Source organism: Bos indicus x Bos taurus, chromosome 22, assembly GCF_003369695.1.
Source record: "Bos indicus x Bos taurus breed Angus x Brahman F1 hybrid chromosome 22, Bos_hybrid_MaternalHap_v2.0, whole genome shotgun sequence".
NCBI lineage: Eukaryota > Metazoa > Chordata > Mammalia > Artiodactyla > Bovidae > Bos > Bos indicus x Bos taurus.
In genome coordinates, this window is record NC_040097.1 from 33,383,449 (window position 1) to 33,408,360 (window position 24,912).

General features: G+C 38.7%; 1 protein-coding gene across 6 annotated transcripts in view; it reads right to left on the reverse strand.

The window, feature by feature from the left end:
* Positions 1–9,022: 9,022 nt before the first annotated feature.
* The window catches only part of CNTN3 (contactin 3), a 399,245-nt gene continuing 383,355 nt past the window's right edge, over positions 9,023–24,912 (reverse strand). For all 6 annotated transcript variants that reach the window (XM_027522607.1, XM_027522610.1, XM_027522611.1 and 3 more), the window contains 3 exons: positions 14,114–14,226; positions 13,314–13,482; positions 9,023–11,008 (listed from right to left, as the gene is read on the reverse strand). In XM_027522607.1, coding sequence (XP_027378408.1) covers positions 10,908–11,008; positions 13,314–13,482; positions 14,114–14,226 — 383 coding nt within the window. In that variant the 3' untranslated portion in view covers positions 9,023–10,907. The remainder of the gene's footprint in view (positions 11,009–13,313; positions 13,483–14,113; positions 14,227–24,912) is intronic.

Here is a 24,912-nt window from a genome sequence, read left to right on the forward strand (position 1 = left end):
ATCAGCCCTGGGATTTCTTTGGAAGGAATGATGCTAAAGCTGAAACTCCAGTACTCTGGCTACCTCATGCGAAGAGTTGACTCAGTGCAAAAGACTCTGATGCTGGGAGGGATTGGGGGCAGAAGATGGGGATGACAGAGGATGAGATGGCTGGATGGCATCACTGACTCGATGGACGTGAGTCTGAGTCAACTCTAGGAGTTGGTGATAGACAGGGAGGCCCGGTGTGCTGTGATTCATGGGGTCGCAGAGAGTCGGACATGACTGAGCAACCGAACTGAACTACTCCTTGGAAGGAAAGTTATGACCAACCTAGATAGCATATTGAAAAGCAAAGATATTACTTTGCCAACAAAGGCCCGTCTAGTCAAGGCTATGGTTTTTCCAGTGGTTATGTATGGATGTGAGAGTTGGACTGTGAAGAAAGCTAAGCACTGAAGAATTGATGCTTTTGAACTGTGGTGTTGGAGAAGACTCTTGAGAGTCCCTTGGACTGCAAGGAGATCCAACCAGTCCATCCTAAAGGAGATCACTCCTGGGTGTTCATTGGAACGACTGATGTTGAAGCTGAAACTCCAATACTTTGGCCATCTTATGTGAAGAGTTGACTCATTGGAAAAGACCTTGATGCTGGGAAAGATTGAGGGCAGGAAGAGAAGGGGACAACAGAGGATGAGATGGCTGGATGGCATCACCGACTCGATGTACATGAGTCTGGGTGAACTCTGGAAGTTGGTGATGGACAGGGAAGCCGGGTGTGCTGTAGTTAATGGGGTCGCAAAGGGTTGGACACGACTGAGCAACTGAACTGAACGGAAGTAAATCATGAAGCATGGAATGCATTATTTTAATTAAGGTGAATATTTTAACAAAATTATCATGGGTAAGGCTAAATACATCTTATATTACAACTCCTAATCTCAATACTGCCACTTCATTCCAGAGATAACTATTTTTGATATATGTTTTCTTTCAGACCTATGGTATTATAATGAAAGTATATCCATTGAAAATATCACTTACATTTTCACATGATTAGAACCATTCATTTTTTTCATCTTTATATTTGCCTGTAACTCCCGAAACTTGCACTGGGGGAGGCAGTTAGGAAAACTTGACTGCTGGTTGACCCACAAGCTAGACCCAGGCAGCTGGAGGCTTCCATCCCACCTACCTTGTCTTGGTATGTGTGTTCAATTTGCCTTCTCTGTTCCTAGAAGCTGCTCCAGGGATACAGCCTCAAAAGAGTGACAAATCCACTTAGGTGCTCTATATAAACATTTAACCTCTGTCTGGTGGGCAAGGAGATCGTCTCTTCTTGCAACCATCAAGATAAGCCTTCTTCTATGCTCTCCTGCTTATTATTATTACAAACCTGCCACCTAGGAACCTGGATGATATGCCTTTTCCTTTGGTCTCTCACACCCTGCACCTATTTCAGATTAAACCCAGGAAGCTCCTGAGGAGGTTATGAAGCAGCAATCTCTCTTGCATATTTTGTACTTGCAGATTCCTTTTTAAGTACTCCATGCTAATCCTCAGCATCTATTTATCATATCATAGTTAATAGTTTTCCTTCTTGTGGATTTCTAAATTGTTCTTTTTTTTTTCACAGACAATGAATATCCTTCTTATACTATTAAGAAAGCATTTTGATATAAATCTCAGTTTATAAATTCTTAAGGCTAAAAGATAAATACTTTAATTAGATTCATTCTTTCATAGATCTTAATCATGATGTCTGATTTTACTTTACACATTATTTGTCTTATTAAGAAATGTTTTTGCCTTGTCTCAGATATTCTTTACTCATTTGTATTTTAGAACATTGGATACCAAATCATTTTAATCGGCTCATTAGACAAAAATTTGTAGATTCCTTCCCTTATCCTGAGAGACTCTGATTCAATACACTTGGGGAGGAGCCCAATTCTGATACTTTGGTTTCAAAGACCATAATAGAGAAAAAAGACCTAAAGACACACTCGTCCTTCTGTAAACATTTTCTTAAAGAAAATTCTCAGGGTAAGTTATTTTCATGCATATGCTATGCTGTGCCGTGGCAGCAGTATCTAGATAGTAACCTCTGATGTCCTGATACAGAAAACTGTGGGACTTGCTGGTATTTCTAACCACTGATATCATCTATACATCACAAATAGCTCTGCACAAGGCCCAGGTTTGGCCTGGGAAACAAGGGATTTTCAACGAAGAGTCAAGAAAAAAATCCATAGTATATGCTGGTAGGAAGGCATTCAAAGATTTTCTATCTCAAAGTTAGTGGCTGGAAAGCTTCTTTTTTTTTTTTTTTCCTGCTATTGGAAAAGGGATCTTAGGTTCGTTCAAGTAAAAGAAAAATATCCAGATCCATACGTTTAGTTAAGGTACCACTCTCCTAGACAGCATATTAAAAAGCAGAGACATTAATTTGCCAACAAAGATCTGTCTAGTCAAAGCTATGGTTTTTCTAGTAGTCATGTACAGATGTGAGTGTTGGTCTATAAAGAAAGCTGAGTGCCACAGAATTGATGCTTTTGTGGTGTTGGAGAAGTCTCCTGACAGTCTCTTGGACTGCAAGGAGATCCAACCAGTCCATCCTAAAGGAAATCAGTCCTTAATATTCATTGGAAGGACTGATACTGAAGCTGAAACTCCAAAATTTTGGCCACCTGATGTGGGAAAGATTGAAGGCGGGAGGAGAAGGGGACGACAGAAGATGAGATGGTTGGATGGCATCACCAACTCAATGGACGTGAGTGTGAATAATCTCTGGGAGTTGGTGATGCACAGGGAAATCTGGAGTGCTGCAGCCCATGGGGTCGCAAGAGTCGGACACGACTAAGTAACTGAACTGAACTCCTAAAATCAGGATGTCATGATTAAACTGGAGAAGGAAATGGCAACCCACTCCAGTGTTCCTGCCTGGGGAATCCCAGAGACGGGGGAGCCTGGTGGGCTGCCGTCTATGGGGTTGCACAGAGTCGGACACAACTGAAGTGACTTAGCAGCAGCAGCACCATGATTAAACTGTTTTCATGTTAGAGTCTTACTCAAATTCTCGAGAAAAATCTCACAAATAAGATTAAGCCTGAAGATATTCCTGCTGGCTCATACTTGTTTTATTCATAAAAATTTGAAGGTATCTAAGAGTCAAGTTTTACCTTTATTGATAGAGAAAAGCTTTAAAACTAAAAGACTCAGATGGGAATATGCTATTAGAGAAGAGGGAGAAATGAGTTAATTTTTGGTACATTTTTTCCCTTAAGAATACCATTTTGTTTCAAGGAAAATAATAATTCAAAAAGAACAGTTAGGGATGCATGGCCCTAAAATTATTTACATGTGACCACTTTGGGAAAGTGTTCTGAATCAGTCAAGAATGAAGGCTACTTTTCCTTTTTGATCTCCCTTTTAAACCCAAGAAAAAGCTGTCGGTATTTCTTTTCAATATGGTGCTTTGTGTGTCAATTTTCACCCTGAGCAACAAGCAAGTGTACACATGGGGTCAATGAAAATGATACACAAAATGAAACTTCAAGTATTAAGAAATTAGCACTCACCTTCTCCTTTCTGTAATATTTAAGATGGGAGAAGAGCAGAACTGGTTCTAAGTTCAGAGAGCCGAGAGGGCTTCCTTTCTCAGGCAGAGCTGTAACCACATTCTCCGTATTTTTTCCTTTATTTATCACGCACCAGAGGCAGGCACATCCCGCCTTCTTTTCACAGGTGAGGAAAGGGATTTTGATTGCTCAAGCACTGAGCTTGAAAGCCCCAGGCAAGTGAGAGACAGGCTCCGGCACTACAGGCTCTGATTTGAAAGCACATTATTGTAATCATTTCCTAAACCCTCCTACACCAACCCTTCTAAAACATGATTTAAGTGTACCTACCAAGACTGAATGCTCAGCTCACAGGTCTGCACCACTTCTTTTCCACCACTGTGTTGCTCAGATCTGGAAATTCTTTCCCCCCACCACCCCGGAGGAAGCACCTTTGGCTTTGTCTACGACCTTTCAGCCTCCTTGCTTCTCTCCTGAGCAGCTGGGGCTCATCTACCTTCAAAAACACCTGTAGCCACTTAGCTGCCTTTTCAATGGGGCTCACTGCAGAATGATCTCCACAGAAGTTAGCAAGCCTCTGAATAGAAGTATGGGTATGTGTCATTTTAAAGAAAATTCTCTTTGAAGGTAGTGAACAACCTTTCAGTGAAAGGTACATGTCCCTGAAAATAAGTGAAATGTTTTCAATTAGTATACAGTTCAGTTCAGTCACTCAGTCGTGTCCGAATCTTTGCAGCCCCATGGACTGCAGCACGCCAGGGCTCCCTGTCCATCGCCAACTCCCAGAGTTTACTCAAACTCATGTCCATTGAGTCAACGATGCCATCCAGCCATCTCATCCTCTGTCATCCCCCTTTCCTCCTGCCTTCAATCTTTCCCCGCATCAGGGTCTTTTCAAATGAGTCAGTTCTTTGCATCCGGTGGCCAAAGTATTGGAGTTTCAGCCTCAGAATCAGTCCTTCCAATGAATATTCAGGACTTATTTCCTTTAGGATGTACCGGTTAGATCTCCTAAATGGAAAACCACTTCAGTATTCTTGCCTTGAGAACCCCATGAACAGTATGAAAAGGCAGTTAGTATTACCCTAGAAAATATTCCTAGGACTTACTCTCCCCTGTGCCTTTTCTTTAGACTCAAACCTTGGCCTAGATCTTTGTTTTCTCTTTTATCTCTCTCTTCACGATCATTTCACTACTATACCAATGAATCTGCAGAGCTATGGCAACTAGATTTTTCCCCCCATTCTGCATTCCTTAGCATCTCCTCTTATAGGAGAGGGGAGACCCAAGGAAAGAATGGCTTTCTTTCCTACCGAAAGGGTCTAGTCAGGTGTTGCAAATTAAGATAAATGCGCTTAATTTCTGAAGTAAGAAAGCTTTTCTTCATGTGGTATCCCCCCCAAAATATCCCTTGACACTTGCAGTCCTAGCAGAACTTAGCCTGTCACTCATGGGCTGTGGTCCTGACAGATGACAGTAAACTGCTCTAAGTAAGACACCAAACTAAGAGCTGTCCTCAAAATGGGGCTCTCAGACAGTCTTCCCATGATTTCCTTTTACTCAATACATTCCTCTATGCCAAAGCTCTGCAAAAATTCTCAGCTCCTCTTGCTCTTCAGACTAACATCTGGAACCTTCTCTGTAGCCAAACAAGCTGTAGTAGGCCACAGACACTGGTTTCAACTTAATTACATGAGGAACAAGTATGAGGTCATAAACAGGCCTGACTGACTGAAGGCAGAAGCAGTGACATTTTAGTCTGAGATCTAACATCTTTCTGAACAACATCTTCTGAGTAGTATTACTGCACTTACCTGTGACAACATTCTGAGCTACCTGCCATTTGGATCTTGTTTTCAGAGAATAAGGATTGCCACTAACAGAGACTGAGTGCCTGACATGTACCCAGTATTTTGCTATAAGCCCTATAAATATTACTTTAGTTCTCACAAATACTTAAGCATGTATTCTACAATATCTTTCTCATCCTCAAATTACTCTTTAGTCCTTTTCTTTGCTTTATAACTCACATGGAACCTCCATAAAAGGAGATATCTTGTCCCAAGACCAGTATCTGAAATTATGGATGAAATAATGAACTCCCATTGGAGGTTTAATATTGTTTGTGTATTTTGCAAGTAACTTTGAAGAATAATTCAGCATTTAAAACCCAATCATCATAATAGTATTATTATTAGACTCTCTTATTGAGTACTCATTAACCTAACATGATGAAAGCTTACTGTGATTGGATCATGTCCTCTTATCATGACTATTCTCCAAGGCAGGTCCTTCCGTTCATTGTTGTCTTTTTAGAGATAAGCATCATATCTCAGAAAGTTTAACCTGCCTGCACAAGGTCACACAGTTCTTTAGAGACATGCCTAGGGTTCCAACACAGACCTACTACTGAGAACAAATGTTCTTAACCACTATGTCACACTTCCTTCTTTCCAATTTGGTCAACTTTCCCAACAGAGATGATCTATTGCTTTTATTTCAAATACATTTTAAAATGCATTTTAGTCTCCTAATTGGCATATCTTAATGTCTCCAGGGGCAGCATGGGAGAAAAAAAGTAAGTAAGTAAGATATGCAAGGGTGAGACAAAATGGTTCACTCAACTGTTAGGTGCTGAGCATCTGAATAGGAGCTGCACACAATGACGAGTGTACTTATTGTGCCACAGTTTATGATCCCAATGAGCATTTCCATATGTGAATCTGAAACTTACTCTTGCAAGGGCAGCCATTCCTGTCTGAAGGCTTTGGAAAAGTCAAAACACCAATCACACTGAATGGATCCTTCACTTCATCAATAGCCAGTCTCCACCAACACTTCACATTAGCATGGGCATTTACATTAGTCTGTCCCATTCCACTGTCTGATGGATGGTAAAATAATTCTACTAATTTGCTATTCTTATCACTTGTCTCTGTTTTTTTTTCCTGACTTTTCCCAGGTAACATCCAATTATACAGGATTTAATTCTTTTCCTTCCCCATGGTATTACTGATCAAGGTAGAATCATCAGCCTGCAAGATAATTTCGGCAGGCAAAGTAAGATTCAAGAATAAGAATGAATGCTGACAATCAATAGAAACAACCCTTTCTTACAAATTTAATTCTGTATTATTCTGGTGCAAGTTCAAGAGGTAATTATCACCTATATGTAAACCAAGACATTAAATCAGGACAGGGTTCAAATAAAAACAACAGCAGAAAACCTGACCATTCAAAAGAATTATAGTCCTATCTGTTTACATATTTTCTTTCAAAAGAGTGGTACAATTTACTAATTGCTAAATTTGTAATTGCTGTTCTGGTGATTTTACCTCCAATATTTACTGAAGTGTATCCAAATGATAATGAATATCAGTGCAATTTTCATTTTTAAAAAGGGTAAAATACTTTGGAAAAAAATGAAACCAGTTAAGATTAATTTTAAATTTAAAAAGAGATGTCATTATAAGAATATGAAACAGCAGGGGTGATTTTAATTAGGAAATAAAACTTGTAACACTCTAATAATTTTTCTTTATTTAATTGAACTATACTCCTAGGTTTTCATTGAAAATGGTAATACTACTGAAAATCAACACAAACCATTTTCATTTTAAAAATGTCTGAAGAAAATTAAACATACAGCTTGAAAAATATTTTTAAAACAGAAAAATATTTTCGTAATTTTTACTAAAAGAATTCTGACACTTGGTCAATTTTAGATTGGATAGCCTTCCATGTAAGAATTAGAGACTATCAAAATCCACAATACCTAAAAGAAGTCTTCCTAGGTGTTTGGTTCTCCAACTTGAATTATCAATAATAGCAGCAGAACAAAGTATACCACAAATTGGCATTAGAGATACTTATTTGGGATCTCTAAATCTAATGGATCTGATTTTCAGAGAGATTAAAAACCTAATCATGCCTCAGCCTCAGGGGTTGCAGCCAGATTGCCTGGGCTAGAATCCCTTTTAACGGTGTCCCTGCTGGGATGATCTAGTACAGTGTCCTTAATCTTCCTGAACCTTGGTTTCCTCATTTGTAGAAAGGGCTGGATAACGGTATCTAGTTAAGATGGCTGTGTGGATGAATTGAGAAAAGATAGAGAGCTTACCGCAGAATCGGGCACCTAGAGAGTGAAGACAAGTTAGCATCAATATTACATGATGATGAAAAGCTAATCTGATTCTAGAATCACTTTACTCTCTCTTCTAGGAACTCCTGGAATCATGTACCTTTCTTCTCAGCAGAATGAGACCAAAGGAGAGCTCTGAACATATATAAGGCCACCTTCGAACATTGTCTTTTGTCTTCCAGTGTCATATAGTTAGCTACTGATACGAAGAATAATAAGGGCATGATTCTAGGCACTCACACACATCATTTTGTTTCCTAACTCTCAACAGGTAACACCAATAACTGCCATTTTCTTAAGAGTAGAAACTTCCACAAAGAGCAGTCACTGAAGATTTGACACCCCTGAGAAGATAATACCACTGGGGCTGGTTTGGATGGTCTAATCTGTTTCTGCACATTCCCCAGTTTTTTGACCTTTATTTGCATGTTCAGTCTCTCAGTCATGTCTGACTCTTTGCAACCCCGTGGATGGGAGCCCGCCAGGCTCCTCTGTCCATGAGATTCTCCATGCAAGAATACTGGAGTGGGTTGTCGTGCCCTCCTCCAGGGGATCTTCCTGACCCAGGGATCAAACTCATTTTTTCTGCATTGGCAGGTGGATTCTTTACCACTGAGCCACCAGGGAAGCTGAAGTTACACTAATACAACTGGTACAACTAGACTTAAAATCAGAGCCACACACATATGTGTGCACACACACATGTATTCTCACACCCTGGCAGAAGCCCTACACATACTTTTTCCACTGAATTCTCCTGCCTCTAAGTATACCTTAGGTTTTCATGTAAGAAAATGATTGAATTATTATTTCATGTCTAATTTTCCTTACATCGATGATAACATTTAAAACTCTTTACTAATTAAAAATCAATCTTTTCCTACTGCATGTATTCAAATACTTAGTGTATATTATAGCACAAGGATTGTTTAGAAGCAAGTCTCTAACCCTGATACCAAGGAGAAAATTAATGAGAGTTGATAAATTGACACCAATATTAAGAAGATATTTGTCAAAAAAGTGGGAGTAGCTGTATCAACCAAATAAAATCAGAAGAAACTAAATACCATAATTCAATAAGATAATTTTCTGCTTCTCTTTTCTCCCATCTACCCAAAGCTGAAATACCTTTAATAGAGAGGGCATTGTCTCAAACTACTGTCATGAGATTATAAAAAGATAAAAGTTTAAAAGATAGAAAGACAAAAAGTAGACTGAAAAATATAAGAAATGATAGCATCAGAACAACTATTATGATGCCCTCTTATTTCTCCCTTAAAATGTTCTTTTTGACCATAACACAATTAATCACACATAGGCATTTGCTTTTTATAAATTTTATTAGAATAATAAAAAATAATACATACAGATAACCATAGGATACACACACAGGAATTTAAAGGTAAATGTCATACTTTTCAATATGAAACAAAGTACATATCTCATGGAGATATATTTCTAGAAACACCATGAAACAAGAGATTAATCATCTTGAAAAATGAAAACTATAGGAACATATTCTAGGAATTACTAAGTAATAAAAAGGTACAACTCCATTACATGTTGCATAAAATACAGGTATTGGAGGAAGTGTTCCCCCACTTTTTGACCTGAAATAACAATGGTCATATGAAATCTACTTGTTCAGATTTTTTTCTAGATATATACACTATATACAGAACTTCCAGAGAAAAGTTATAAATATTTTTTTCTTTGTGTATAATGATGTTATCTTAAAAGGAATCTCTAAATGTAAAGTAATGCTTTATGGTGATATCAGAATTTTGCTAATATGTATTCTCTTTTGATATCTGTTGGTTTCAAATTCAGGTATCTTTGCAAAGAACAAGTTCCTGCAAAATGTGAAACCGTTGGAAATAGGTAAAAAATTGATTTTGCAATGTTTAACACTCAATCTGCTGATTTTCTTATATTTTTAACATATTGCTATGAAGTCATGTCTTTGACAATCCTTTGAACACAATGCATTGAGAGACTGAGTCATACATATCAAAGTCAGCAGCATGGCCATGGTTCTATTACAAATTTAGCTCAGGAGCTAAAAATTCTGCCAGACTCACTCTGATAGACTGTTGGACTTCATTAAAAAACCATCTCCACCATCCAAAAAAGAGTCCCGTAATGGAATAAAAAATTGGAAATGAAGGATCATGTGAATTTTGTATAATATATGGGTTAAGATTCAGGTCATTTCTTATTTCCTCCACCAGGTTTTAATAAAACCTGAAAGCTTGTTCATAGGTATGAAGGAAACTATTCCTTTTAATTTTATTTCAGTTTTTAAAACTTTTGAGAAAATGATAGAATGTGATCATGCCAAAATAATATCATGGAATGAAAGAGAAAGCATTACCTACAATGAAAACTTTGTTTAAAGTGCAAACTTTAAAAATATGACAGGTTCTCATGACTTTAATATTATTAAATAAACTCACACTAATATTTTGTACAGGCTTAGTGCATTAGGGGTAACAAAGCACTTTCAGATTTCCTTCTTTATCTTTTAGTAAGTAATGTACGGGGCAGAGGCAGATAAGATGGGTATTACTATCTCCACATTTTAGGGATGAGTAATTGAGAAGCAGAGTGAGAAAAGTGATTTGTAAACAATCTCACAAACACTCACTAGTTTACCTGAACAAATAGCACACTTCCACATTCTAGCGGAGCATCTCTAACAACGTTCTTTTGAATCACATGCACCCTTTTCCAAACAGGGTAAATTTTAAAATGTAATTTTTCATCCTTGAGTATTTCAAATGAGCATTTCAAAATAATATTAATTATATCTTCCAAATAGTGCTATTACAATGGGAAGAAAGCATTTGGATTACATGAGTTTTTCTCTATTAATTAAAAAAAAACCCTAAAAGCACCACAGCCATGCATGTGTCTGCATATGCATACACATGGTGGCATGTGAGTCTTCATCCACAGGCAGGCCTCAAATCATAGCTTAAGAATGTCTCTATCAAAAATCGGGTGGATGTAATATATAAATTCCTTTGGTTTATCAAGTAAATATTAAGGCATTTCAGAGTCCCCTAAAGGGATTTACTGTTTTTTTCTATTATATTCATATTTTACCTATGTAGAAATTTAAAAATACAGTTGAAAAAAAACCATGCATCATCACTGGATTTCATGAAAGCACTTCTTTTCCAATAAATAATTAAAAATGACTATCACCACAAGGTGTTTACAATAAAGAACATTATTACAGAGACATAACTTGACACAGGGTAGACAGTGGAGATGGCTGACGTACAACCTCTTGCATCCATATCTGTCAAAGACGATAAACAGCTCATTAATGAGAACTGCACCAATTTAAGCAACCAGGACAAAAGCAAAGTCTTTCCAATCATAAGCAAATCATATCAGGGACCTAATTTACTACCACAAGTTAACATTAGTTTTCAGTTTATTTATCAATGTAGCCGATTTTATTTGCCATGGGTATCTATAAACACCCTGACGTACTTAAGCTTTCTTAAATGATTCTGGGTTTTGTTTATCTAGTATTATTTAACTTTAATTGAAAGTGGAAAAGCAACTTAATCATTTTGAAAACAACTATACTCTATTACAGACAATTTTGAGCTAATTCAATGGTTTAATTAAAGCTTCATCAGAGAAGGGTTCTGAAAAATCTGTGTTTATTTCTCTTTTGTGCATTTGTACATAAATTGTTATGTATAATATAAAACAACATCTTAAAAAAGCAATCAGTAACAAGCTCCATTTTCCTAGAGATGGCTTTGTCTGCACTTAAGACCGGCAACCTATGCATGCTCAGCAAGATGGCAGATGTCAGAGGAAAAGGCTACTCTTGAGATGGCAGCCCTCAAATGCTAAAATCATGTCTGTTCCTGCAAACACACAGAACCCATTCCTGTTGACAGTTCCTCTTTGGCCACGCTGTGCACCGGATCTTAGTTGAGGGCACACGGGGCCTTCGGTCTTTGTTGCGGCACATGGGTTCATTAGTTGTGGCATGCAGGATCAGCAGTTGCGGCATGCGAACTCTTAGCTGCAGCATGCTAACCACCAGGGAAGTCCCCATGCTGGGTCTTTTAGCTGTAGCATGCAGCATCTTTTTCATTTCGGCCTGTGGCGTCTTTAGTTGCAGTATGCAGAATTTTCAGTGGCGTCATGCAGGGTCTTTTAGTTATGGCATGCGGCATCTTTAGTTGTGGCATGCAAACTCTCAGTTGCAGCATGCAAACCAAGGACATCCCCACGCGGGATTTTTAGTTGTAGCATGCAAACTCTTAGCTGTGGCATGTGGGATCTAGTTCCCTGACTAGGGATCGAACCCCAGGCCCCCAGCATTGGGAGTGTGGTGTCTTAGCCACTTGACTACCACAAAAGTACCTGGCCATATTGTAATTTTAACTCTGAACCTTGAGCTATCGTAGAAATAGGACAGAATATCTTAATCTTAATTTTAAAACTTAAATATTATCACTAATATTACCAATAATAAGCTTAAATTAATTTCTGGTTTTGCTCTACTGAAGTGCATACACTTTTAAAAATGTCTGTAGTCCTAAATGGTTTCTACAGATTTTTATGTTGCAGAAGTCAGTTCTGAGATAAACATTTCGCATTTTCTTCACATGGCTACTTGTTTGTTTTTGGTCTAAGTATTGCAGTCTTTATGCTTTCATGAAAAGATAAAATTCTTCCAAATTTCCACATCTCCCTTTCTCTATATTTGCTAAAGATGTCCCATTTTGTTTTCCAAGATTACAGATAAGGGTTTTAATTTTGAATGTCTAAGACTATAGATTAGGTAGAGTTCAGTGAAAGGAAACAAAGTAATTTAGGTTACTAAGGACCAGAGAATAAAGTATGAAGACAGGATGGCTTCTGCGGTACTTAAATGAGGCCCCAAAACTCCACACTTGAGATTTAAAAGAAAAGATAAAATGTGTTCTACCGCTGTCACTGATAAAATATGTATGAAAAGTCTGTTTCCCTCAACTCTGAAAGTGTAACTTTATATTGTAATAAAGTAGGCTTCATGTGGACTTTGAAAGGAAAAGTAAGTATGAACTTCCTTTGAAATCAGAAACCAAGAATTTGTTTAGAAAGTGTCTTTCAGTTTGGCCAAAAGTGGGTTATGACCTTAAAAATGTTAAAATTTCTACTTGGTAAAGAACTGATAAGACATATCTATAATTTCTAGGAGGCAAACAACTGGAATATTAAAGATCTTAAAATTGTTTTGTGGGTTCAACATTGCCCTTGAGAAAAAGAATTCTATTTTTATGGAACTCCAAAGGCAAATTTATGCAAAGCTCAGAATACAAAAGTTAAACTAATAACATTTGCTAAACATTTCTCAAGGGTTTTTTTTTTTTTTTTCCTGTCTTTCGGCTCTTATCATTCTCCTTACTTAGCAGCACTCTTGAGGAATTCCTCCTTCCCTCACTTCTCATATTCTAAAACCTTCTCAGCATTCAGACAAAAGACACAGTAGGAAAAAAAAGAAAAAAGACGGGGTGGGTTGTGCGCAAACAGACTCTCTCTTGCAGGCTCATAACTGATGCTGGGAATTGAGACACTGACTTCGACCGACTTACTGGTTATTCTTGGAATCCTGATCTGTTCACTACTGGTCCCATCCCCGCCATCCGTTGTGGCCTTAACTTCAATAATGTAGTCCTCTTTAATGGGCAGCAAAAGTTCAGCTGAAGTTTTATTTGTGTTCAGCACTTGCACATTATTTTGACTGCTAGTCCTATAGAAAACCTAAAATGCATGAACAAACATAATCTTTTTTACTGCCTGCTTTTATTTTTTCATCAGAATTATTCCCCTGATGTTACTTCATTTATATCAGTTGTTTTTCTATACCCACTACAGTATCTGCTGCATTCATAGATCTATCATAGATCTTAGATGAAGGGTCAGCACATGGTAAGACTCATCCAATCCTCAAAATCAATGAGGTGGGGAGACTGAACTTCTTCCAAGAAACATTCAGTTGGTTGGGTATTTCTAAGGCTTCAGAGACGGGGCAAGGACCTGAACACCAGACCAAGGAATCAGAGCCAAAACTATGGATTCATTTTAAGTAGTATATAGATGAGTATCAGAAATAGGAAACAACAAACGCTTTACCAACATTTGGCCTAAAATTCCCATATGAGCACAATTATTTCACTTAAATTTATATTTAAGAAATCAGGCATTTTGGAAAAATATTCTTTTCACAAACAGCTTGATATCTGTATGTCAAAAGTAGTTTATAAAGACCACACCATCAACATTTAGGGAAAAAACAAACAAACAAACAAACAAAAAACTGTTCAAATCTAGCTTTCTTTGAAAAGTACTATCAGAAGTGGGAAAAGAAAGCATTGCGAATTATACCACTTACTTTATATCCTGTTACTTCTGATTCATTCTCCATGGCTTTCACTTGTTCCCAATTAAGCAACACTTTCGTGTCTGTAGCATTCCAAACAACATTTCCTGGTGGCTGACTGGGAGCTTGAAATGCAGAATGAGAAAAGCAAAATAGATTTGAGCATGGAGTGATATTTTACATACGACACATAGATAAAGGAGGCGGCAGAAGTAAGGCAGAATCTCTTTGGTAACTCATAGTGCATAGGCAGAATCAGAAAAAATAACAGAATAGCTAAATTTCCTTTTACAAAGTCATTTCCAGAACACTGTGAGACAATTCATTTTAGCATATTCATGATACACTTTAGGGCATTTCTTCCCAGGTGGCTCAGCAGTAAAGAATCCATCTGCAATGCAGGAGACATGGGTTTGATTCCTGGGTTGGGAAGATCCCCTGGAGAAGGAAATGACAACCCACTCCTGGAGAACCCCATGGACAGAGGAGCCTGGTAGGTTATATAGTCCATGGGATCGCAAAAAGTTGGAGACAACTTAGCAACTAAACCACCATCACCACAGTGATGTCTTGGAAAACTTGTTGATACTGGAGATAAAGAAATTCTTTTATCCACCACTAGAGGGTTGCCTGTTGATGGGCCAGGAAAGGCAGGCAGTGTGTCCTGTTTCATACATCCAGAGGCTGAGAGAAATTGCCAACTGAGCAGATTAAAGTTGTAGGAAATGAAGTGCAGATGATTTTTAAGCCAGCCATGTATGATGAGACGAGCAAAATGGGAGGCAATCAAAAATAAAGATTACTTAGATTTATTCCCATGAAGTAATAGCTACACACATGAAAAATTGCAGCAAACAGTCTATATTTTAGTCTTCGTTTTCCAAGTTTAAATCAATTTTTGAGAAAAATAAGGCAAAACACTAAAACGTTAATGAGAATTCCATTACATAATTAATGAAACTCTCTGAGGTTTAAAAACGTGGATTTATAATTTAGTTTCCTCTCACTAGCGGAGAAGGCAATGGTGCCCCACTCCAGTACTCTTGCCTGGAAAATCCCAGGGATGGAGGAGCCTGGTGGGCTGCAGTCCATGGGGTCGCTAAGAGTCGGACACACTGAGTGACGTAACTTTCACTTTTCACTTTCACGCATTGGAGAAGGAAATGGCAACCCACTCCAGTGTTCTTGCCTGGAGAATCCCAGGGATGGGGAAGCCTGGTGGGCTGCCGTCTATGGGGTCGCACAGAGTCAGACATGACTGAAGCGACTTAGCAACAGCAGCAGCAGCATGAACACTAGATGCAGGAGGAGCGGGGTTTGGTAGCATTTGTCAAGAGCAACATAGGGCACTGAAAAGTCAGTTTCTTAATCACGAAACAGCAAACATAATATTATCCATTTGGCAACAACATCACAATTGCCCGAAACAGTGCTGAAATACATTGTACTTGTAGATTTAGCCACAAAATGTAACTTGGTTAACTGAATTTGTTACGGGAAAATGATATAAAAGATTGGCCATGCTGAGACATTTCTAGATATCGCTGACTCATGCCATGAGGGAGAGGTGGCTGGACTTACACATGGGGAGACCACACAGATACACTGAGGTGACTAATGATGCTAAACAAGACTATTCCCTGCAGATTCTTTGGCTTCCTGTCTGTTCTTTCATACTATTCCACATTGCGTTTAAAATTTGTGATCTGATATTCACAAGGAGTTCAGGTCAGCTCAGAGCATTCAAGTTGCAAAGCTTATATAACAAAACATACATAATGGCAGTTGCCTAGGGTTCCTAATGACTATGTTCTGGGGGCTCCATCCAAATGTTATGAATGCACTGTTGTGAGAACAGTTACCAAAGTCTGTGATTCCCCATGGCCTAGCAGCACCAGAAAAGGACAGGCTCCATTTGATGCAGTTCAGATAATATACTTCATCATGATGTGTCCTGTCAAGAGATATGTGCTTGCAGAGTATAGAAAACTTGAGTGATTTTGGTGGAATTTATTTTGGAGTGATTTATTCCATCACTAGTCTTGCAGAAGAAGTGACTTCATGTTTAGCATTCAGCCTTATTTTGTATGAGTCCCAGAATATCAACAGACGAGCTGAATGAGTGCATCCTAAACTCAATACTTTTTGAATGGACAAAAAGAAAAAAAAATAATAATAACAAAACAGGAAATGGGAAAGGGGGGGAAATAAAAGCTCCATGCTGGGTCTGATTACTCATTTTCCATATTGGTGTTTCTAAGCATCAGATAGTCATGTTCCATTTCCATCATTTTTGCTATTTTTTAATAAATGAACTTGATTGAACAAAAAAACACATAAACATTGACTTTCAGTTCAGTTTAGTTCAGTCGCTCAGTTGTTTCCCACTCTTTGCGACCCTATGGACTGCACCAAGTCAGGCCTCCCTGTCCATCACAAACTCATGTCCATTGAGTGCGTGATGCCATCCAACCACCTCATCCTCTGTTGTCCCCTTCTCCTCCCACCTTCAATCTTTCCCAGCATCAGGGTCTTTTCAAATGAGTCAGTTCTTCGCATCAGGTAGCCAAAGTATTAAAGTTTCCACTTTAGCATCAGTCCTTCCAATGAATATTCAGGACTTATTTCCTTCAGAATGGACTGGTTGGATCTCCTTGCAGTCCAAGGGACTCTCAAGAGTCTTCTCCAACACCACAGTTCAAAAGCATCAATTCTTTGGTGCTCAGCCTTCTTTATAGTCCAACTCTCACATCAATACATGACTAATGGAAAAACCATAGCCTTGACTAGACGGACCTTTGTTGGCACGGTAATCTCTCTGCTTTTTAATATGCCATCTACGTTGGTCACAACTTTTCTTCCAAGGAGTAAGTGTCTTTTAATTTCATGGCTGCAGTAACCATCTGCAGTGATTTTGGAGCCCCCCCAAATAAAGTCTGCCACTATTCCCACCGTTTCCCCATCTATTTGCCATGAAGTGATGGGACTGGATGCCATGATCTTAGTTTTTTGAATGTGGAGCTTTAAGCCAACTTTTTCACTCTCCTCTTTCACTTTCATCAAGAGGCTCATTAGTTCTTCTTTGCTTTCACCAACGCCATAAGCGTGGTGTCATCTGCATATCTGAGGTTATTGATATTTCTCCTGGCAATCTTGATTCCAGCTTGTGCTTCATCCAGCCCAGCGATTCTCATGATGTACTCTGCATATAAATTAAATAAGCAGGGTAACAAGATACAGCCTTGACATACTCCTTTCCCTATTTATGTCCAGTTCTAACTGTTGCTTCCTGACCTGCATACAGGTTTCTCAAGAGGCAGGTCTGGTATTCCCATCTCATTCAGAATTTTCCACAGTTTGTGGTGATCCACACAGTTTAGCCTTTTCCTAAACACCAATAGTCACATTATCATGAGCCTGTTATGCTAGTTACATTCCTATGGTATTCTATTTAATAAATGAAGCATTATTAAAACTTAAAAAATATTTATAAGCTATTTTAAAATCATCTCTTATCACTACTGGTAAGAATAACATCTAGAAAATCCTTGATCAGACCAAATTTCTCTTCACATTTAAAATTCTATTACTGTTAGCAACTAACGTTTATTAAAACCTAAACTATGTTAGGAATGGTAGAATATACTTTTTTATAATTTACTCAATTCTCATTATATTGCATTATAATGATGCCCATTTTCTGTACATGGGTAATCTGGACCCAGAGAGTTTATAAAAACAGATTCTACATTCATGTTGATAGCAGCATCATCCCCAGTAGACAAAAGGTTGAGCAACCTAAGTGTCCATCAACAAATGAATGAGTAATTAAAATGAGGCTTATCCGTAGAGTGGAATACTATTTAGCCCTAAATAGGAAGGAAATCCTGACACATGTTATAATATGGATGAGCCTTGAGGAAATTATGAAATAAACCAGTCACAAGAAGACAAATTCTGTATGTGAATCCACATATACAAGGCAGCTGGAGTAGTTAATCCATAAAGGCATAATGTAGAATTGCGGTTGCCAGGGGTGAAGGAGAGGAGAAGAGGAGATGTTTAATAGGTACAGATTTTCTCTTTCCTAAGGTGAAAAGAGTTCTGGAGATTAGCTAACCAAGCCTAACAGCAACCAAGCCTAACACTCAGGAACTATACATTTAAAAACAAGTGAGATGGAAATTGTATGTCATGTGTATTTTTATCACAAAAATTAAAAGCAAAGAACTTGCTAAGATGCACAACTGGTAAGAGATACCATGTGGATTCAAACAAGCTCTTGTTAATTCCAAAGTCTATGCCGCCCCTATTACACTGTGCTGACTATCTGTGACTACAGCTCTTGAAAGAGTTGACAAATGATTTGTCCATATGTCCATAGTTTTTAGTCACGAATCCAGTATCCTGTCAAAGGTAGATATCAACTTAAGATTTTATATGTAACTGGCTGCCATTTTAAGGCAAGAAATAAAACACAAGGATTAAGAAAAAAACTTTTGTAGCATTATTAGAAAATAAGTTTGATCTATTCCCTATGTGTCCCTAAGGAATGGTTCATGCAATGATAAAGTAAGATAATGAATTGGGTAAAGAATCAGGAAAAAAAATATCAGTTTATTCACCATGGTATCATCAGGACAACATATGGCTGGACAGTGTTTTCAAATATGACATAATAGGATTTAGAATGTATTTTCTAGCTCCATGGTTTTTATAGTCCTCTAAGACACAACCCAATAAATGCTATAAATTTCACAAAGACCAAACTGGGACATTAATGCTGACCATCAGCTTGAGAGTTTGAATATAGCTGATCATGTTGAGGCTAAGAAGACAAGAAACATAACAGAAAGAAAAAATAAGAAAAAAACAGTTAAACAATTGGTGTGTTAGTTAAATACTTAAATGATTTGTTAACTAACATAGTTCTAAGTGTTAAGGGAAAAAGCAGATAAGGAGGTGCCAACATCTCAAGTGGATTTTGAAAGATGATAAGAGTTGAACATGTGGGGGTTGAGCCGGGCGTGGCAGGGGGTATCCAAGGCGAAGGAATGACACAGGCCAGGGTGCAGAGGCCAAGAACTAACACGGTGCCATGGGGAGCTGAGTCCTGACAATACAGGTAAGGATGAGGGGAAGGGATCAGAGCAAAGGCAGTTGGAGAGGCAGGTAGGAACCATATTCTAAAGGGTCTAGAAGGTCAAAGGAACTAGAAAAGGAATATTTCTTTGTAGGCAATTGGCAGAAGGCTGAAGAAGGATCAGATTTGTGGAACCAATAGGTGTATGCTCATAGATCTTTTGCGGGGCAGAGGGAGAAGGAGGAAAACCTTGGTGGAAGCTCCGTAGGGAATACACTGTAGCATTTTGTGTAAAAGGCAATAAAGGTCCAAATGCAAGTGATGGTAGTGGAGTTGGAGGGATGGGGCAGAACTGGAATCTGTGAATAGGCCATGATGATGGCGGTCATATGAGTGGTGGGATAAGAAGGAAGGCATGGCAGACCGGATGAATGACACAGGCCTTGCAGAAAAGGTTTCTATCTGGAAATCCCTTTCAGTCACTACATACTCAATAAGCACTTGCTCTGTGTCAGAGATTCTCCTAAGTACAGTGAGAACAAGGTAAAGATATTTTCTCACTTCTAACCACGAACCATGTTAGTGGTTCCCAGAGATCAGTACTTGTACCACTAAGATGATTTATGTGGATAACATTTTAATTGCAAATATTTGCCTATATTCACATTAGGGGAAAAAAAAAAAAAAACTACAACATCCAACTCTTAGTTGGATGCAATTATTCATAAATATGATTCTTTTTGATGATGCTGAAATTGGCATATCAGTGGCAATCTACTTTAAATACAACACATAGATTAAACTATGATCTAAATAATGACACAGAACAAAGGGCATTATACAAACAAATAACTCAGATGTTTTCAGTTGCACACAGATGTCTGGTAAACACCCCAAAACACACAGTCATAATTCAAATTAACTCTGACCTAAGGATATATTTACTACAAATAATTCATCTCAAATTGAGCAATCAAGAACAGAATATCACTCTACTAATAACAATCATTAACACTCCGATTCGCTCATTGCAAAACTTATTTTCATGGACACATTTCTGGCAAATGATTATGTTTCTTTTTGCTATTCACTGTAGTTTTAACTGTTAAACTTTTCTCTGTTTAAATAACTGATTTGCTTTCATTTTTATAGAAAAAAAATGTAGGACTACCACTTTGTAATGGAGAGAATATTAATCATGTTCTGTAAATAACAATGATACAAAGCCTTTTAAAATAAATATATTTTACAAGCAACTCCTACAGCTCAACTCCACGAAAATAAATTACCCAATCAAAAAATGGGCCAAAGAACTAAATAGACATTTCTCCAAAGAAGACATACAGATGGCTAACAAACACATGAAAAGATGCTCAACATCACTCATTAACAGAGAAATGCAAATCAAAACCACTATGAGGTACCATTTCACACCAGTCAGAATGGCTGCGATCCAAAAGTCTACAAGCAATAAATGTTGGAGAGGGTGTGGAGAAAAGGGAACCCTCTTACACTGTTGGTGGGAATGCAAACTAGTACAGCCACTATGGAGAACAGTGTGGAGATTCCTTAAAAAACTGGAGATAGAACTGCCTTATGATCCAGCAATCCCACTGCTGGGCATACACACTGAGGAAACCAGAAGGGAAAGAGACACGTGTACCCCAATGTTCATCGCAGCACTGTTTATAATAGCCAGGACATGGAAGCAACCTAGATGCCCATCAGCAGATGAATGGATAAGAAAGCTGTGGTACATATACACAATGGAGTATTACTCAGCCATTAAAAAGAATACATTTGAATCAGATCTAATGAGGTGGATGAAACTGGAGCCTATTATACAGAGTGAAGTAAGCCAGAAAGAAAAACACCAATACAGTATACTAATGCATATATATGGAATTTAGAAAGATGGTAACAATAACCCTGTATATGAGAGAGCAAAAGAGACACTGATGTATAGAACAGTCTTTTGGACTCGGTGGGAGAGGGAGAGGGTGGGATGATTTGGGAGAATGGCATTGAAACATGTATAATATCATATATGAAATGAGTCGCCAGTCCAGGTTCGATGCACGATATTGGATGCTTGGGGCTGGTGCACTGGGATGACCCAAAGGGATGGTATGGGGAGGGAGGAGGGAGGAGGGTTCAGGATGGGGAACACATGTATACCTGTGGTGGATTCATTTTGATATATGGCAAAACCAATACAATATTGTAAAGTTAAAAAATAAAATAAAAGAAATAAATAAAATAACAACAAAAAAGAGTCTTCTCCAACAACAAAAAATAAAATAATAAAATAAATATATTTGGGTATTAAAGTAAATAAATTAGGGAAATAATAATCAGGTTGTTTGAGTATGTGACTAAAATCTTGCAAGAATCATTCAATGACTGGAGATTGTAAAACATTAAGCAAATTATGAACAAAGTTTGATTATTGTATGATCCAAACTTCTCTTTAGTTATCTTCATCCCTACTTTCGACTTCCACCCTTAGTAATCTTTAGTTACCCTGTATTAGGGGATTCTGTGATGGTTCAGTGGTAAAGAATCCGCCTGTAATGCAGGAGACATGGGTTTGATCCCTGAGTCCAATCCCTGGGTCATGAAGCTCCCCTGGAGGAAGGTATGGCAACCTACTCCAGTATTCTTGCCTGGAGAATCCCATGGCCAGAGGAGTATGGCAGGCTACAGTCTAGAGGGTGGCAAAGAGTTGTGCACGACTGAAGTGACTGAGCACGCATGTACCTTGTATTAAGTCTTAACTGCTCTTCTTTTCTAGCTTACTAAGGTCAAACTTCAACTATTAACCCTTTCCTTCCACAAACTAGCAAAACTATTTACCTTTAAGTGAAAGTGTTAGTCACTCAGTCATGTCCAACTCCTTGGGACCCCATGGACTGTAGCCTGCCAGGCTCCTCTGTTCATGGAATTCTCCCCTCAATAATACTGGAGTGGGTTGCCATGCCTCCTCCAGGGGATCTTCCTGACCAAGGTATCGAAATTGGGTCTCCTGCTTTGCAGGCAGATTCTTTACCACTGAGCCACCTGGGAAGTCCTAACACTATGCCTTCTCTGAGACATGAGCTCAGACCCTTCAGATTATGAGGTTGATGTGCTGCCACTTCGCTAAGAATTTACCTTTGTGCACCAACAAACAGCAAGCCTGAAACATCACAGACCAGATCTACCTAATACACTTCAGACTTTCTAGATGCACTGTGGCCATTCACAAGTCAGCTGTAATGAGTCTACTCCCCTGACCTGATAGACGCCAGTGTCTCAACTGCAAAAGAAGGAAAACGGCCGGCAGAGCTATTGCTGAAGTTAAAAACACAAGACAGTGAAACATCTGAAACTATAAAGCTTCAAATCAGACACGGCAACCTGAGAGTTCCTGAAAGCCAGACCCAGCTAACAAATATTTCTTGTCTAATCCAAATACTGTATTTTAATTTGGGGTAGGTGCCAACATTTAAATTTGGGAAGTTTCATTTAAGTTCTAGACTTCTGGTTTCTTTTGCAAAACCAGACGATGAGAAACACTGGTCCTACAGTGATGGATAGAAAGGATGGGGTGAAGGAAGAAGAGATTGCCCCACTCACCTCCCATTGCTTAGTTAAACCTGCCTGTCTATTGAAGGCATTTGAGGTTATCATTCTTCTTTCTAAATCAAGAGTCATTTGGGGTAATTTTTATACGTCTTGGGGATATTTAATTGACATATTTATGTAAGTAATCCATCTGGCTGGAATAAATTAACTTGTTATATCTATAAAGGCTTGAGGTTGAAGATGCTGAAGGAAAGATATGAAGGACGAAGGCGCAGGCAGTATAGGCAGATGAAAGAGCAACTCAGGGATCCCTAGGCATCTCTTGATACCTGCAATTTATTCTTAGCTCCTCCAGAAACATTTTTAATGATCCTTATTATTGGTTGGTAGGATTGATTATCAGTGTCTAAAAATGTTTTGGGGTAGACTGTATTATTATTTAAAGTCTCTGCAATCCTCTGTTCCTCACCCTCTGTGAGAAGATCAAGCTCCCCTGCCTCTCTGTCACTGACAAGCAGCTTGGCTACAGTACTTGTGGTCCCCTGCTCTTAGGAAGACATGCGTCCCCTTCTCACTGGCATCTCACAGACATCAGGCTTTGTCATATGGCTTTCTTCAGGCAGGGGAAGGAAAGCAAATGTGGAATGACCCCTTTAGGGGGCACTGAAGAGCATGGTCCATCATTTTCCCTCTGCCATGAGACCAGCACGACCTGGAAAGCGGCTGCTCCTCCAGTCTGGATCCTGCAATGAAGACGGAATAGACTGGATCTGAGCTACACCAGTGATGGATATGTAGTATGAATGGGAAAGAAACTCTTGTAAGTTTAAAGCGTCTGAGGTGTGGAAATTTTCGATACTTGAGCTATGCTAGCCCAGTCTGACAGAGCTATGAAGCAGTAGCCTAAGCAGTTCTGGCTTCCCTTGGTGGCGCAGAGGGTGAAGCGTCTGCCTGTAATGTGGGAGACGTGGGTTCAATCCCCTGGTTGGCAAGATCCCCTGGAGAAGGAAATAGCAACCCACTTCAGTACTCTTGCCTGGAAAATGCCAAGGATTTTGCATGCTCCAGGAGGAGCCTGGTAGGCTACAGTCCAAGGGATCGCAAAGGGTATTACACGACTGAGCAATTTTTTTTTTTTTTCATTTTTTAGGCTTCCCTGATAGCTCAGTAGGTAAAGAATCTGCCTGCAATACAGGATTTATGGATCAGGATGATCCGATGGAGAAAGGATAGGCTACCCACTCCAGTATTCTTGGACTTCTATTGTGGCTCAACTGGTAAAGAATCTGCCTGCAATGTGGGAGACCTGGGTTCGATTCCCAGGTTGGGAAGATCCCCTGGAGAAGGGAAAGGCTACCCACTCCAGTATTCTGGCCTGGAGAATTCCATGGACTCCATAGTCCATGGGGCTATGATTATATGGGTTATAACCCTTATGATTATACAGTGGAAATGACAAATAGATTCAAGGGATTAGATTTTAGATCTGATAGACAAGAGTGCCTGAAGAACTATGGAAGAAGGTTCATGACACTGTACAGGAGGTAGTGATCAAGACCATCCCCAAGAAAAAGAAATGCAAAAAAGCAAAATGATTGTCTGAGGAGGCCTTACATAGCTGAGAAAAGAAGAGAAGCGAAAGGCAAAGGAGAAAAGGAAAGATATACCCAGTTGAATGCAGAGTTCCAAAGAATAGCAAGGAGAGATAAGAAAGCCTTCCTCAGCAATCAATGCAAAGAAATAGAGGAAAACAATAGAATGGAAAGACTAGAGATCTCTTCAAGAAAATTAGAGATACCAAGGGAACATTTCATGCAAAGATGGGCACAATAAAGGACAGAAGTGGTAAGGACTTAACAGAAGCAAAAGATACTAAGAAGAGGTGGCAAGAATACACAGAAGAACTGTACAAAAAAGACCTTCATGACCCAAATAATCATGATGGTGTGATCACTCACCTAGAGCCAGACATCCTAATGAGAAGTCAAGTGGGGGTTAGGAAACATCACTACGAACAAAGCTAGTGGAGGTGATGGAATTCCAGTTGAGCTATTTCAAATCTTAAAAGATGATGCTGTCAAAGTGCCACATGCAATATGCCAGCAAATTTGGAAAATTCAGCAGTGGCCACAGGACTGGAAAAGATCAGTTTTCATTCCAA